Raw genomic sequence first — 13,963 nt, forward strand, 5'->3', positions numbered from 1 at the left:
TAACCAAGCCTTCATCCCGTAAAATTCGCAATGACCATGGACCTTCCCTTAGCTTATCAAAGTAGTCTTAGGGCCCTATCTTACACCCGGCGCAAAGTGGCACACAGCGCAGCGCAACTGTTATCGCAAGTTTCAGACCGACGCAGTTGTCATTTTCACGCCAAGCACCCACGTTGTGTAAGTACCTTGAAGGTGCTTTGTTGGCGCATTGCTATCCTGAGGCAGCATAAAGTGATTGCGCCATTGACCTACAAAAACTTTGTCTAAAGTCTGGCGCAGTATTTTAATGCTATTTAAAGGGTGCATTATTCAGATAGCAAGATGCTTCTACACAAGCGGGTTCACAATAGTGCAGTGGCCGGCTGCAAGCCCGTGCGTAATGCATCTCCGGAGGATTCCGCTCAGCCGGTCCGAGCCCCACATGGGTTGCATCGGAAAGCAATAAAGTTTTCATTATTTATCAATACATGTTTATCATATTTAGCCTAGTGCTTATTATCATATATTGAATTTTGCTCCCCGTGCCACTTGCACCGGTTAAATAGGTTATCGGTGCATTTGCTCATATGCAGTCAAATGGAGTTGTTGATGGGACAGAGGATTGGGAGACGCCAGAGGCAGGGGGTCCACTGGCCAAGCATCACATACATCTGCTCGCTCACTTTTACTTCACGCACGAGCAGATCCGTTTCCTCAGCAGAAACCGTCTCGCTTCTCCAATTTGCCGAATCCGCCTTTTAAATAGCAACGTGCGTCATGAACTTTAGACCATTCGCTATAGATCGTTAAAAAAATCGGGCACTTAGTCTTAATGCCCTATTTTGTCCTTTACAAATTGTTAATGATAAGATATGTGTTTGCAATTTGTCAGTTAAGTGATTTGTTTATGCACTGCATGAAAAATATTACCAAAATAAGCTATAGAAGCAAAGATTAAGATCAGACTCTTCTGTTGATATAATCACTGGTCAAGACAATGCACATGGTTTTAGTGTAAAACCATAAAGCAGTTGTTGGAGTCTGCACTGAGAGCATCCCTTTAGAGGGAGGATAGCAAAGCAGAAAACATTGATATGAACTTTGCACCGTGAAGAAATAAAATGGACCAACAGTCCAAAAGGAGGTGTTAACGCATCCGGTATTAGAGGAGACTCCCCTGAGTGTGGAGTCAGGGGTAAACATCAAACATCTGCAAATGAGATTCAGCCTATGTAACTCCCTGGTTGTCTGTCAGAGCCTGCCTGCTCCCCTCTTCACCCTCTCTCCCTCCCTCTGCTTGACTTATGAATCTTCCCCACCATCGAATAGTAAAGAAAATACCAAACTTTAGGTTTGTGCATTTTTACTCTGCATCTGACTTTACAGTTTCAGGCCTTTCTCCTTCCCGCCCTTCTGCTCTGTTTCAACCTTCCTATCTCTGCCTGAGGCATTTAAAGCCTGGGCATGTAACTTTTGTTGGAACGCTATTGGGGAATATCCAAGCATAACTTGTCGTGACTTTGGAAAGAGGGACTGCACATCCATTCACCCATTCATTGCAACAGCTCGACTACCAGAGCTACCAAGTTTTCCCAATGACTGGTGCTTGTTCTCCAGCAGAGAATAAAGCTTGATCGCCCATTGTCCATATCAGAAGGAGAGTGTTTTGCTGCCATGGAATCCATGCTGACATATATTAGTTTCGCGAAAGTGGCAAGGCAAGCTGAAGGAGGAGTAGAGTAGGGTAAGGTAAGTGTGACCTTGCATGACTTTTCTATCCATTTAATGTCGGAGTGATGTTTTACATGGCAACTTGGGTCGAAGCCAAAGTGGGTAGCAGAGTAAAAACATCATTTCAATAGATAGTAGTACATTGAAGGGTTTTATAACTGTGTTTTTTCTACTTGTGTAAGGTATTCTGTCAGTAATGTCAAAATATTGGCATGGAGTAACACATTTCAGCTATAAAATGAAAAGTCACTATTTTTTCCACAAGGAGTTGCAGTCTATTTCCCTGACAGGAAATAGTGATGTTAGATTTGCGAATGAATCGTTCTTTTTGAACAGCTCTTAACGAGGAACGAGTTCATTTGATTCGCAAGCAGGTGTGAATCCAAAATCCTGCTTCTGTATGGTGCACGCGCAGTTGTGCATAAGAGCAAGGTTAACTTCTGAGAGCCACTGCTCCAGACTCTTGTTCAGCGCGACTCTTGTTCAGCACACACCACCTGAGCTGAAGAACGAGTCCTGTTGTTGTTGTAGGTGAGCCAAAACAGTCACGCATGAGTCAGTTCACTAGTGGCGGGTGAACGACACGGACCTTAAAAGAACTGGTCTTCTCATCACTAACAGGTAAATTTAACATTTAACCAAAATAGTCACCCCCTAGAACTTTATATGTCATTATTTTACTATTATTTATTACTGTGTTACAACATTGAATAACAGTGGATGCAATTAGGATTTATTGATCCAGATCAACTGAAAAAAAAATTACATTTTAAAGGAACCACTAAACGTCATTTTCAGGCAGGCATTATGGAAAGGAGGAGAAGATTATCAGTTTCAATAGAGATGCTTTTTTATGCAACTGCCTTTCATGCTATCCCCTCCGTGTTCTGCTGTTAGACCAACATCCTTATCTCTTTGCTTTGTCTTTCCCCTCAGCCTTTACCTCTGGCTATCCTTATCCCTGCCCCAGGCATTTCACTGTTGTATGGCTCAAAGGCAGTGGTTCTTAAAATATGGATTGAGCCTGAAATGGAAAGCAGCCTGTTTCTCGTAAGCCTAAGCCCGGAGAATTAAATCATCAGCTGGAGTTGTGGCTGAAAATGTTCAAGTACCCGGCTCTAGGGATCTGAACTTAAACTTGGGAAGTTTACCTCCGTATAGGAAATAAAATGCTTTAGGCCCTGTAGCATCGGTAGTCTTCCCGACTGCCTATTGCTCTCTAAATTGTCTATTCCTTTAGATCTAAGTGCCTATCTCCGTCCACCACTCGTTTGCTTTATTTCCCTCCTTCTCTTCCACTCTTTTTTCTTTCAAAGCCCCGGGCTTCGCATTCCCAGAGTCCCCATAGAGAGCTTAACCAACACTTGTAAAAAACCAACACTCTATAAAAGGCTTGGCACCTTTTAGGTGTGCATCACCTTCCCTATCTCCCCAAATCTTCTCCAGCTTTTAGTCCTCCCCTGCCCACACCCCACATACCCTCTTCTCTGACTTTCACATACCTTAAGTGTCTCTCTACTTCTCTGGGCTCCCTTCTTTCTTTCTTTTTCTTCCTACTTGTATGACCTATTTTGATCTTGACCTTCCTATGCCCTGAGCTGCTTTGACATTGTCTAAACTGCACAAACTACTTGATGGTTATCACTCAATTGGACTAAAGTATTTTAGTCACAAGCCCATTTTCCTCCAAAACAAGTGCTGTGGGATTATAACCCCCAAGTGACCACTGGATGTGTTGTATTCTGGTTCCAATGTCCATATCTATAAAGCATTCCCCTCTGACAAAACAATTTGGAGACGATGGAACTACAAAAAAGACGAAGCCGTGCTGCAACTGGAACACAAATCAGCAATGTCCAGTGAATACAATAGACTGTATATAAGAAGTGGACGTCACCGTGACGTCACCCACTGGTTTGGGGACTGCAGTTTTGGAGCCTTGAGTTCAGAATTTTGTCCGTCGCTATGTTGTTTTTTGGCCGTCGCCGTCTTGGTTTTTTGCAACCAAAAGTGACCGGAGAAGGTGGAGCCAAGTACAACTTAACACTGAATAAGACGTTTTTAGGCAAACAAAATGTTACAGTTACCTTTCATGAAAACACACTGTGAAAGGGTTAAAGTTCTGAGACGAAAACAAGGACAACTCCCAAACCAGACAACACCGTGGTAGCAACCTGTTAAATCACAAGGTCACAAGGCCACGCCCTAAAGCATACTAAGCCCTAAAGCCCATAAGCATGATTTAATTCTCCGGGCTTAGGCTTACGAGGAACCGGCTGCTTTCCATTTCAGGCTCCATCCATATTTAAATGCTGAGTTTTAGCATGACTATGATGATATGGTATATCAAAATTATGGCAAAAATACTGTGGATAAAAGTGAGACATAACTCCTTTCCTTCATTCCTTTCATTTATGGGTGGCTGCCCTCTCTCTGCCCAGACAGCGAATTATGTATGAGGTTTACCAAAACCCCAAACTTGAGAATTTCACCTGTCTGGCTATCTGGAAAAACTTTTAGCTTGTTAGGTTTTGTCCTATAAAAATGTCTTCGAGCAGTCTGCCGTACCTCCATTGAATGCTGTTGGACTGTCAACACTCTCTCTGCTTTGCTTTAGTTTGCCTCACTCTCTCTCTCTCCCTCTCTGCCCCCTCAGACATTTCACCTCCAGTGTCCTCCAAGGACATAAACTACCACTCTGGGGTCACATTTTTGTAAAAGGTTTCACACCCGTTCCAGTTGTTTTTCTGCTTATCTGCTTTCCTGACTGCCTTTTACTCTGCCCTACCAAATCTGCTATGCCTTTAGATCTCTGTCCCTATCCCCTCTCTGCTTTGCTGTTTCTGTTTTCCCTTATATATTCGCACTCTCTTTTATCTCCTTTTCTCTCTTGCACTCTGAACGATTTTACTCTGGAGGAGACAAAGTAAGTCATGTCCTCCCAGTATAAAGCTTGTAGACCTTTGGTGTTTGGCTCATGAGTGTACCTGTTTGCCTCCATTCCTCTGAATCTGCCTTTATCATCAACTTTCCCACGTCTCTCTTGGCACAGCTTTTATGTATTTTTCACCTCCTCTTTCACCTCCCACCAGCTTCCCCCCCTGTGGCGTCTCTGGGCTTCACTATCGTTAAAAAAAGATATCCATCTATGCATCCATCTCTCATCATTCCTTGTTCTATTTCCCTTGTATCTAAAAATGACTTCATGCACTCCTCTCTCTTATTTTTCCTCCCTCACTCAATTTTGGCTCCTGCAGTGCACATATCATTCAGATATGGCATGTCACTTCTACATAAGGTCAAAATAAACATCCATGAAGCCTGTGGATTTGCATAGGATTGGCTCATAAACCCTTATTTATTTTTCCTCTGTGCAAAATATGGTCTGTGTGACATAATGGGTAGAAATAGGATTGCTCAGCTTCTGTGTTTGTTTCTTAATAATTTTACATATTATGATTATCAATGCTTAAACCATAAGAATGGAAACCGTGTATATGAATACTGCATGTCCCACCCATCAGAGACATTTCCCAATATGTTTAATAGGTGAATTTTTTTTTAAAAATTTTTTTTAAAGTTATTTTTTGGGGTGATTTTTAAGTATTTATTGATAGGACAGTGGATAGAGTGTTGGAAAGGGGGAGAGAGAGAAATGACATGCAGAAAGGACCACAGGCCGGATTCGAACCCGGGTCCACCGCTGCTAGGACTGAGCCTTGGCCATACATGGGCGCTCGCTCTACCGACTGAGCTAACCAGCCGCCCTTAATAGGTGAATTTTAATACATTTTTTGAAGTAGTAAGGGAAAGTGATCAATACATCATTTCATGTCATATTCAGTATCTCTTCATCCAGTGGAAGTCAAGGCATTTGAAGAAGAAAAATCCCAGAAGTATCCTCCCCCCAAGCACTCTCCTGTTCTCTGCTTGATGTGTTTCTATATGAAGCCCCCAGAGAGATCAAATGCATGCTGGGATTTCACCTACAAGGAGTCTTCTTAAAGTGAAACCTTGACATTTCCAATTTTATCAGTGTCTTCACACTTCAAAAGTCTACATGTGATCCATTTAAGACACAAATCCGCTTTTTACATCCATCTCTTCTTTAACAACAGCATATTAGAGACCTTGTCCTATATGCACGAAGCATTTCTGTATTCAGTGCCATTTCTTTCTTTTTCTCTTTCATTTTGTTCTCTTCCTTTTGTTATTACCCTTTTCTCCGCTCATTAAATGTTTCACCCGAATCTGCCCTGTCAAATATTTTTTTCTTTTCCACCTCTACAAAGGGGGAGAATGCAACAAGGTAAGGTGACACTCTTCACTGTAACATCGGCAGGCACGATCCGTTACACACTCTTCTTCTTTGAATGAACCCACAAGATCAGTGGTTGTCCACATTTTCACACTTTTCAATGTGTGATGGGGAGAAAAAAAGAAGGAAAAAAGAGGAGTTTTCCATTGTTCTCCTCTGGGCCATTACTCACTAATGAGCAAATTGTTAGGAGGGAGTTTAAAGATAGGAGGGAGGTATATTTCAAGGTATGGATTTTTGTTTTAAAACTATTAACATGCTTCATTAGGCAGCACTATGCAAGGTGACAGAGACAAATTTAATAACCATGGAAATGGGTTACAACCGGAACTCCAACCCACACTTCCAGCCCATGGCACAGACCCAGGACACTGCATCAAACTATATGGACTGCATTATGACAAACAGGGCCTGTTATGAATGGTATCCTCTTGAGGTGGGCACCAGTTTATCATGTTGATCTAATTTATAAACTTCTGGTGAAATATGTTTATCTACAGACTCTATAAAATAATATACACAAAGCATGCAGGCAATGCAAAACAGGCATTTAGCTGACATTTCAGATAGTTGCCCCATTGACCTCCATAGTTAATATGTGACAAATATCATCTTTTAGAGGTGAATAGCTGCATCCCATGTGAATGTATTTAACTAATTTATATTCCAAACAGCCAATCTAGAGACAGACTGTTTCAGTGGAGGCAACGCTTCTCACGTAACTATATGCAGAACTTTAATTAATAGTGAAAAGTTTACAACTGATAATATTAAAATGTTCTCTATACAGAATTGAGAGCAAATCTATGATTGAGGGATTGCCTCCAAAGGGCTGTCCACACGGCGACGGCTGAGCCGGTGGCTAGCAGCTAACACTGCTAATAGAATGAAGAGTGCTGACAGAGGTAACAGTGTTAACCTGGGGGGGGAACCGGAGGGTGGGTGCTATGCTTCCGCGAAAACGCCGTCGGTCGGTTTATCAGCGGTAATCACCGTATGAGCGCAGTGCAGAGCGGCGGCTAGCCAGTCGGACACCACAAAGAGACTCACATGCACTAAAATGCATGTGCGATCGACCCGGCACAGATAAACTCAAATTACAACACACCCAGAGGGATAGTGACTTCATTCTCTGCTCAGGTAGACATTACTCCACTATATCTTAACGTAGCAAATACTTGTTTGCTGCTATATTAATGCTCTGAATGTTGTATAGAGGCCTTTTATCATTTTCACTCACTTTCATCAAACAAAGCACATTTGTCCAAAATGTCAGCACTTTTTATTGTTCTCTCACAATAAAACACTGGCAACCTAACAAGCATCACACTTTTAAAACGGCTCTTTCGTTCAGTATAACCTTTTACTATTGTGCCTCAGGCCCCTCTTGTCATTGGCTAAAAGCAAAACAAAACAAATCATCTTAATGTCAACAGTGTTATTACCACTAAGTGGTACTTCCCACATTTGCTCAACGAGGCCAGTGTTGCTGTGGTTCTGACTGGATTATGGGCAAGGTCGCTCAGCAGGTAACAGTAATGTGTCAATCACGTTTTTAACATATATATATACGGTTTTGCAGTGTGAATACAGGACAGACTGAAGAGAAGTGAAAGAGAAACCAGAGTAGAAGTCAGAAAAAGAATGACAGAAAAGAAAGGGAGATGGAGGGAGAGAGATAAACTATGAGTGGAGAGAGAGAGATAATAGAGAGAAAACATGTGTTCTCAGTGTCCGGAACGCACCAGTAGAGCTGAAAATAGGGACCGGGACAGTTGCACCGTTGCTTCATTTGAGAGGACACACTCGACTGTCTGTTCTCTAAAGAACTCTCCTTGTACAGAGGCAAAGCCTTTTGGGAACATTGCTATCATCTTAAAAGGCCATCTCTGTCTCTCTTTCTCTCTACCTCACTTTCTCGCTCTGTCTCTTTTGCGCTCTCTTTCTTTCTTTCTTTCTCCCTTCCCTCCTTGAACAGGGGGGTGAGGCCATTAGGGAACAATGGTGATATCTTTAAAGGGCCTTCTGTGGCTGAGAGAACAGCACTGCCAAAACCCAGAGGATCCATGTGCTGAATCAGTGGTCACAGAGCACAGAGGGGATAGAGGGATTTAAGTGGGGTAAGAACATGTGTGTGCGTGCATGTGTGTGTGTGTGTGTGTGTGTGTGTGTGTGTGTGTGTTTGTGTCCATGCGTACGTATGTGTGTATGGAGTCTACATTTTGTGAACTATACCCCATTTTGGGACAAATTTTGGATTTAAACCAGTTCACTGAAGGTTGTTAAGCAAGGGAAAAATGGTGGTCCTACTTTCAGTCTTGATCAGGGTTAGGTTAAGGTCAGAGCCTTTTCCCAACAGGCATGAATATATTTGTTGTTAATTTGCATGCAACTTTAAATAAGTTGAATTTCTGGTGTGTAATGAGGCTTTCAGAGCTGTGCAGAACTTTGGTGCAGGAGAAAAATAACCAGGACCCACATCAGTTGATACAGATTTCAAAATATACAAAATCCTGCATAACTTTCAAACAAATTGCAGTCAAGCACACACACATTATTTATTCTAAGGCTGCAATTAACGATCATTTTCATTGTTGATTAATCTGTTGATTATTTTCTCGATTCATTGATTAGTTGTTTGATCTCTAAAATGTCATAAAATGGTGAAAATGTCGATCAATGTTTCCCAAAGCCCAAGATGACGTCCTCAAATGTCTTGTTTTGTCCACAACTCAAAGATATTCAGTTTACTTTCATAGAGGAGTAAATAAACCAGAAAATATTCATATTTAAGGAGGTAGAATCAGAGAATTTTGACTTTTTTTTTTCTTTAAATATTACTCAAACTGATTAATCGATTCTCAAAATAGTTAGAGGTTAATTTAATAGTTGAAAATTAATCAATAATCGTTGCAGCTCTAATATATTCAAGTAGATATGTGCTAAAAATCTCTCTATGATTTCTTAAAATATTTTATCTTTAACACATTCATCATGGGTCAGTTTGACAATTGTTGTTACTGCAAAGTACTTTATATGTTACGGTAAAAGTTAATAGACGCTATGCCAACAATATGATATACACATAGAGCAGGACTATAGTACTATAGTCATATATATAAAATATAGTCACCTGTGTTACTGTATACTTGTAATCTACCCATTAATTTACACATTGGATGACAATCTCTTTCACTCTTTCCAAGAGGGTTTTTTATAACCATGGTATTTAATACACTGACTTCTAAAGTGTGGTACTAGCACTTCCAGAAGGGCCACATTAGCCACTACTCAATATTCATCCAATATAAACTGCTTGGTAGCGCTCACCAGTTCAAACACATATTCAATACACCAATGCAATGCTCTAATGCCTTGGAAGATTGAGCTTGAGCCTGCAGAGTGTATTGCAAAACAATTCCACTGCTGATATATTCCATTGGAGATCAATGCATACCACACATTAATTGTGTTAATTGACTACAATGAGTGAGATGAAGCCCCATTATGGCTATACGGATTAGATCAACCCTGAATCACCTAAGGCAGGAAACTATTACACTGCTCTCCATGGGCTTAAGTGTGTTAGACTTCTGTCCACCCACCGACGAGTGATGTCACAGCTGGTGTTTTCCATTAGCTAGCAAAATACCTGCTCTGACATCACTCATTGGGGTGTGATTCAAAATGCAACATGCTGCCCATTAGGAGCAGTGCAGCAGCAGCAGTATACACCACTGTATAATGACTTAGAGTTCAATTACATTTAAAAGTGCCAGAACAAAGAAGTTGGAGCAGGACCATGAGGAGAAAGTGGGACCTTAGAGTGACAGCCAGTCAATCTAGGGTTATGAAGTGCAAACCAGATACCAATACCGGCTTCTGGCGGTATGATGGCGTAAACTGACATGGTATGAGCTTGATGTGATGTTGATTATGTTTGGGACCCTACTTCCAAAGGGGCAGCTGGGTAATAAGATATGATGATATTAACTTCTTGTAGCCAAGCAACCAGAAAGGCTGGGCTCACAAACTATGTAACACAGACCACATGCACAAAACACACCTACACGTTATGAACACACCTATAGACCAGCAAAGTGATATTTCTGCAGAAGGAAGCTAAGAGACTGTAGAAACAGAGTGGCACTTTATAAAAAGGCCATAGGATGTTTCCAGTCTAATGTTAGAGTTAATGGACCGGAAAGAGAGAGGGCAGACAGACAGAGAGAAACAGAGAATCAGGGGAAAATGAGACAGCACGCACACACACAGGCAGACTGATGCGTCACCAGCATAAAGATGCATATAGATACATTTGCACGTTTGCCTGTTTTTTTGTGTTTCTGTGTTCACATGCACGTGTCCATGTCTGCCTGTGTTTGTTTGGCAGAAAGTCAGAGAGAGAGAGAGAGAGAGCAATGTTTCTGACTTAACCATACAGCCATTAGCTCTCTAATGTCCTACCATGCTGAGTGAAACCACTGTTACATTAGATGAATTCAAAATTCACACAACAGTATTTTAATAGACCTACTACTGCCCTACAAAGGCAAAGCACACAGACATTTGGTCAAAATTAAGTTATAACCTGTATCTGTCCTTCTGACATCTGTATTATTATATCAAAAAATATTATGCAACATAAATGTGTAATTTGTGATGATTTTTCAGCTTTTTAAATTTGTGGTAACAACAAAACTGACCTAAAAGCCAAACCTGGCTGTATAGTTACTGCATTATATCGCTGCCCAGGCTGCGGTTTCTACACTCTGGCTTGTTAATCTGTGTGCTGTTGGACTTTTCACCGCATTTACTAATCTCTGCACTCTCTGTCATAGAAAGACCCCTGTTATCTGTAAATGAAAAATATCCATTTTGATATTACACATAATTAAATAAGGCAGCTGCTAAACCAACTCATGACGGAGAAGGGAAAAAACAGCTTATCTCCTGCTAAAGGTAGCTAGTTTAGTAAATCTCAGGAAGTGCCGTCTCATTTTTTGTCACTAGTCATGTGACTTGGTGTTGTTAAGCTTCCTTTAAATCATATACTTAAATGTATTAAATTGTAAATGAATGTATTACATTGCTTCCATCAATATAAGTGCTCCAAATAACCATTTCAATTACACTTAAAGTGAATAGCTTGAATTAGACAGAAAGACAGACAGATAGTTATAGACAGTTAGTACAGATAGTTGATTATTTCCTTACCAAAATCTGAATCATAGAAGAGGATGAACTTCTGCCAGCTATACTCAGACACCACTTGCATGATGACCTCATTGAGATAGACGGGTGGGCGGACCATTAGGGTGTAGTCATCTGTTCCAGGGAGGCGACTGGTTTGTGGGCAGGCGGAGCGAGGTGATCCCGCTGGGGAGCGCTGGATAAAGAGGTGGGGGATGTGCATGGCATCGGCCAGAGTCTGAAGGCTGCCCGCGGACATGCAGCCAATTGAACTGACCAGAGCCAGGATACCACGGTTCATCAGCTCACAGGCTGGATGGAGGGGAGGGAGGCAGCAGAGAAAGAAGGAGGAAAAAAAAATAGCAGCATGTTATTTTTTCAAAGCATACAAAGGAAATTGTGCTTTGGTGAAAGTGGTAAAAATATCTGTTACGACTGTTTGCAATACCAAGTCACAGTTTTGATCATAGTAATTATTTGTGTCAGATAATTCTTATTCTAAAGGTCGCCACACTGCAGCACCGACTAAAGAGACAGGGCCATTTTTCACACTAGACATAAGGAGAAAACTGGATAAAGACATATACATACAGTACATAGGTAAAGGTATATAGCGGCAGAGCAGGAACATATTGTGGACTAAATGAAAAAAAAACACTATAGCACAAAAAAAGACTTTTCTTCTTCACTACTTCAATTTCAATAAATACAGACAAGCCTCCAAGAGCCTGAAAGCGAACGAAACGATACAAAATGTAAATGTACTGTAAGTCGTATATATCCCATGGAATCAATTTGTATGTTATCCACGTAAGGAGGACATTGGGGAGGATGGGTGGGTCAAAAGACACCGGATTTTCACCCAGGAGACCGATGTCTGTGCCCCGTGTGGAACCAGAAGTCAGCGTTGATTCATCTGTCGCGTAACCTCCGTGCTCAAGTTATTTTATTATTATATATTATTCTAACACAAAGCACAATATATTCTTAAGCCTAACTAAATAGTTTTTGTCACAGAACTTCCGCACTTAAGTTACGCCACGTCTTTTCCTAAACTTAACTAAGTAGTTTTGTTGCCTAAACCTAACCAAGTTGATCTCTTCCTGAACCTAACTAAATGGTTTTGTTGCCTAATCCTTACCCAGTTGTTTTCCTGTGAAGACGGAAGTTTATTTAAAAAAAAAAAAAGACTGGAGCGGAAATTGACACTGGACAGAAGTAGGAAAATGCACGAAAAATGAGGAATAACTTTTCGTAATACATCATAAAAACCGTTGTATGAGGATAAGTTGAGCACTGTGAGTCATTCTATCAATGGCTGGAGACATGGACATGATAAAAGTACATATAAAAAAGAGGGATCAATGTGTCACCTTCCTATAAAACTCAAGTGTCTGTCAATACATGTAAAATGCTATTTTGACTGACAAACACATGAGACTTGTGTGATATGATATGCTGTACCGTATATGACTGCATCACCAAAAGACTTGGTGCAGAGCATGCTTTCCTTTTTTGCCATCCAATACTACTGAATTAGAGCCAGGGTTGTTTCCATCCACCCTGTAACCCCCGGCCGTTTGCAGTCGTCCGTACTGACAAAAGCAACCATTCACTGACAGCGAGCACTATTCTAGCTATTGAATCAAAGTTAAGTCAACCTGGAGTGTAGCATGTGTACACATTATTGATTGACCTCCAGTCTACTTCATGAACAATAATACAATATAAAGCAGTGCATTGTACACTATTAAAGTATGCTTCTTGAGAAAGTGTGCTATAAAACCATGTTGTAAAAGATGCCTTTCTTGCCAGAGAGACTTTCTACAACCTCCAGTTGTTTGTGCTCTACTGTCTAAATGCTCCTCAGCTCTGAGACACCATCTGTGCCGAACTCACCTCCTTTCCCCTCCCTTCCACTTTTCATCCTTCCTAGACCTCTAGCGCTGTCAAAAACACCTCTACCTCCTACCCTCTAAACCCACTCCCCTGTTATCTCCCCTCTTGTCCAAAACAGCACCTCTGAGTGCTTACCTTTCAGCCCCAATCATTTCAAAGCTGCAGTCCTGCAGTGATTTTCATTTTCGTTGCCTTACAGCGTCACTGGATGTTGTACACTGTCCTCAATTTGGAGTCATCTGCCTTCCTCTTCCACCTCCTTTCTAACATCCCTCTTCAGCGCCTTTTCCATTCCACCCACCCTCCAATCTTTTTCACCATCTTTACTCACCAGCCGCTTTCTCGTCCATATTTTGTTATCCCTCATGGCAACACAAACAGCCACCTATCCTCTTTCCTTCCCTCACTGCAGCCATCATGCAATTCATCACCTCTGTATTACTCTATTTTCTGCACACTTCAGTCTGCTCTTCCATTACTTTTTACCCACATGGAAACTCACATTTTGCCCTTGAGTCCTTGCCCCTTTTTTTCCATCCTCATCCGTCTTATTTCATCTTCACTTCTGCTCCACACTGTGTGCTAAGCACCCGACTTAGGTGTTTATTTCATTTCTAGCTGACAAAAACCCTGGCACAGAGTCACTGGGTAAAACAAAAAGAAGTGGAAAAAAAGTTTAAAGACAGCACAGTGAACACAAACACAGAAACACACACACAAATGGTGCAATGGCAATGTACAACAGCAAGAAAGCACAATCTAAACCACACACAGTCAGCCCGTATAATGCCACACGCACTAATCTGTCGACACTGCAAAAATAAAGCCAGAGAAAGAAAGAGA

General features: G+C 41.3%; 1 protein-coding gene across 6 annotated transcripts in view; it reads right to left on the minus strand.

The window, feature by feature from the left end:
- Positions 1-13,963, minus strand: part of grid2 (glutamate receptor, ionotropic, delta 2) — a 560,240-nt gene that overhangs the window by 233,190 nt on the left and 313,087 nt on the right. For all 6 annotated transcript variants that reach the window (XR_005207895.1, XR_005207896.1, XM_037778044.1 and 3 more), the window contains one exon: positions 11,246-11,533. Coding sequence is in view for 4 of the 6 variants with exons in the window: in XM_037778044.1 (XP_037633972.1) it covers positions 11,246-11,533 (288 nt within the window). In the remaining 2 variants the exon portion in view is untranslated. The remainder of the gene's footprint in view (positions 1-11,245; positions 11,534-13,963) is intronic.

This window comes from Sebastes umbrosus, chromosome 8, assembly GCF_015220745.1.
Source record: "Sebastes umbrosus isolate fSebUmb1 chromosome 8, fSebUmb1.pri, whole genome shotgun sequence".
In the NCBI taxonomy this organism is placed as follows: Eukaryota; Metazoa; Chordata; class Actinopteri; order Perciformes; family Sebastidae; genus Sebastes; species Sebastes umbrosus.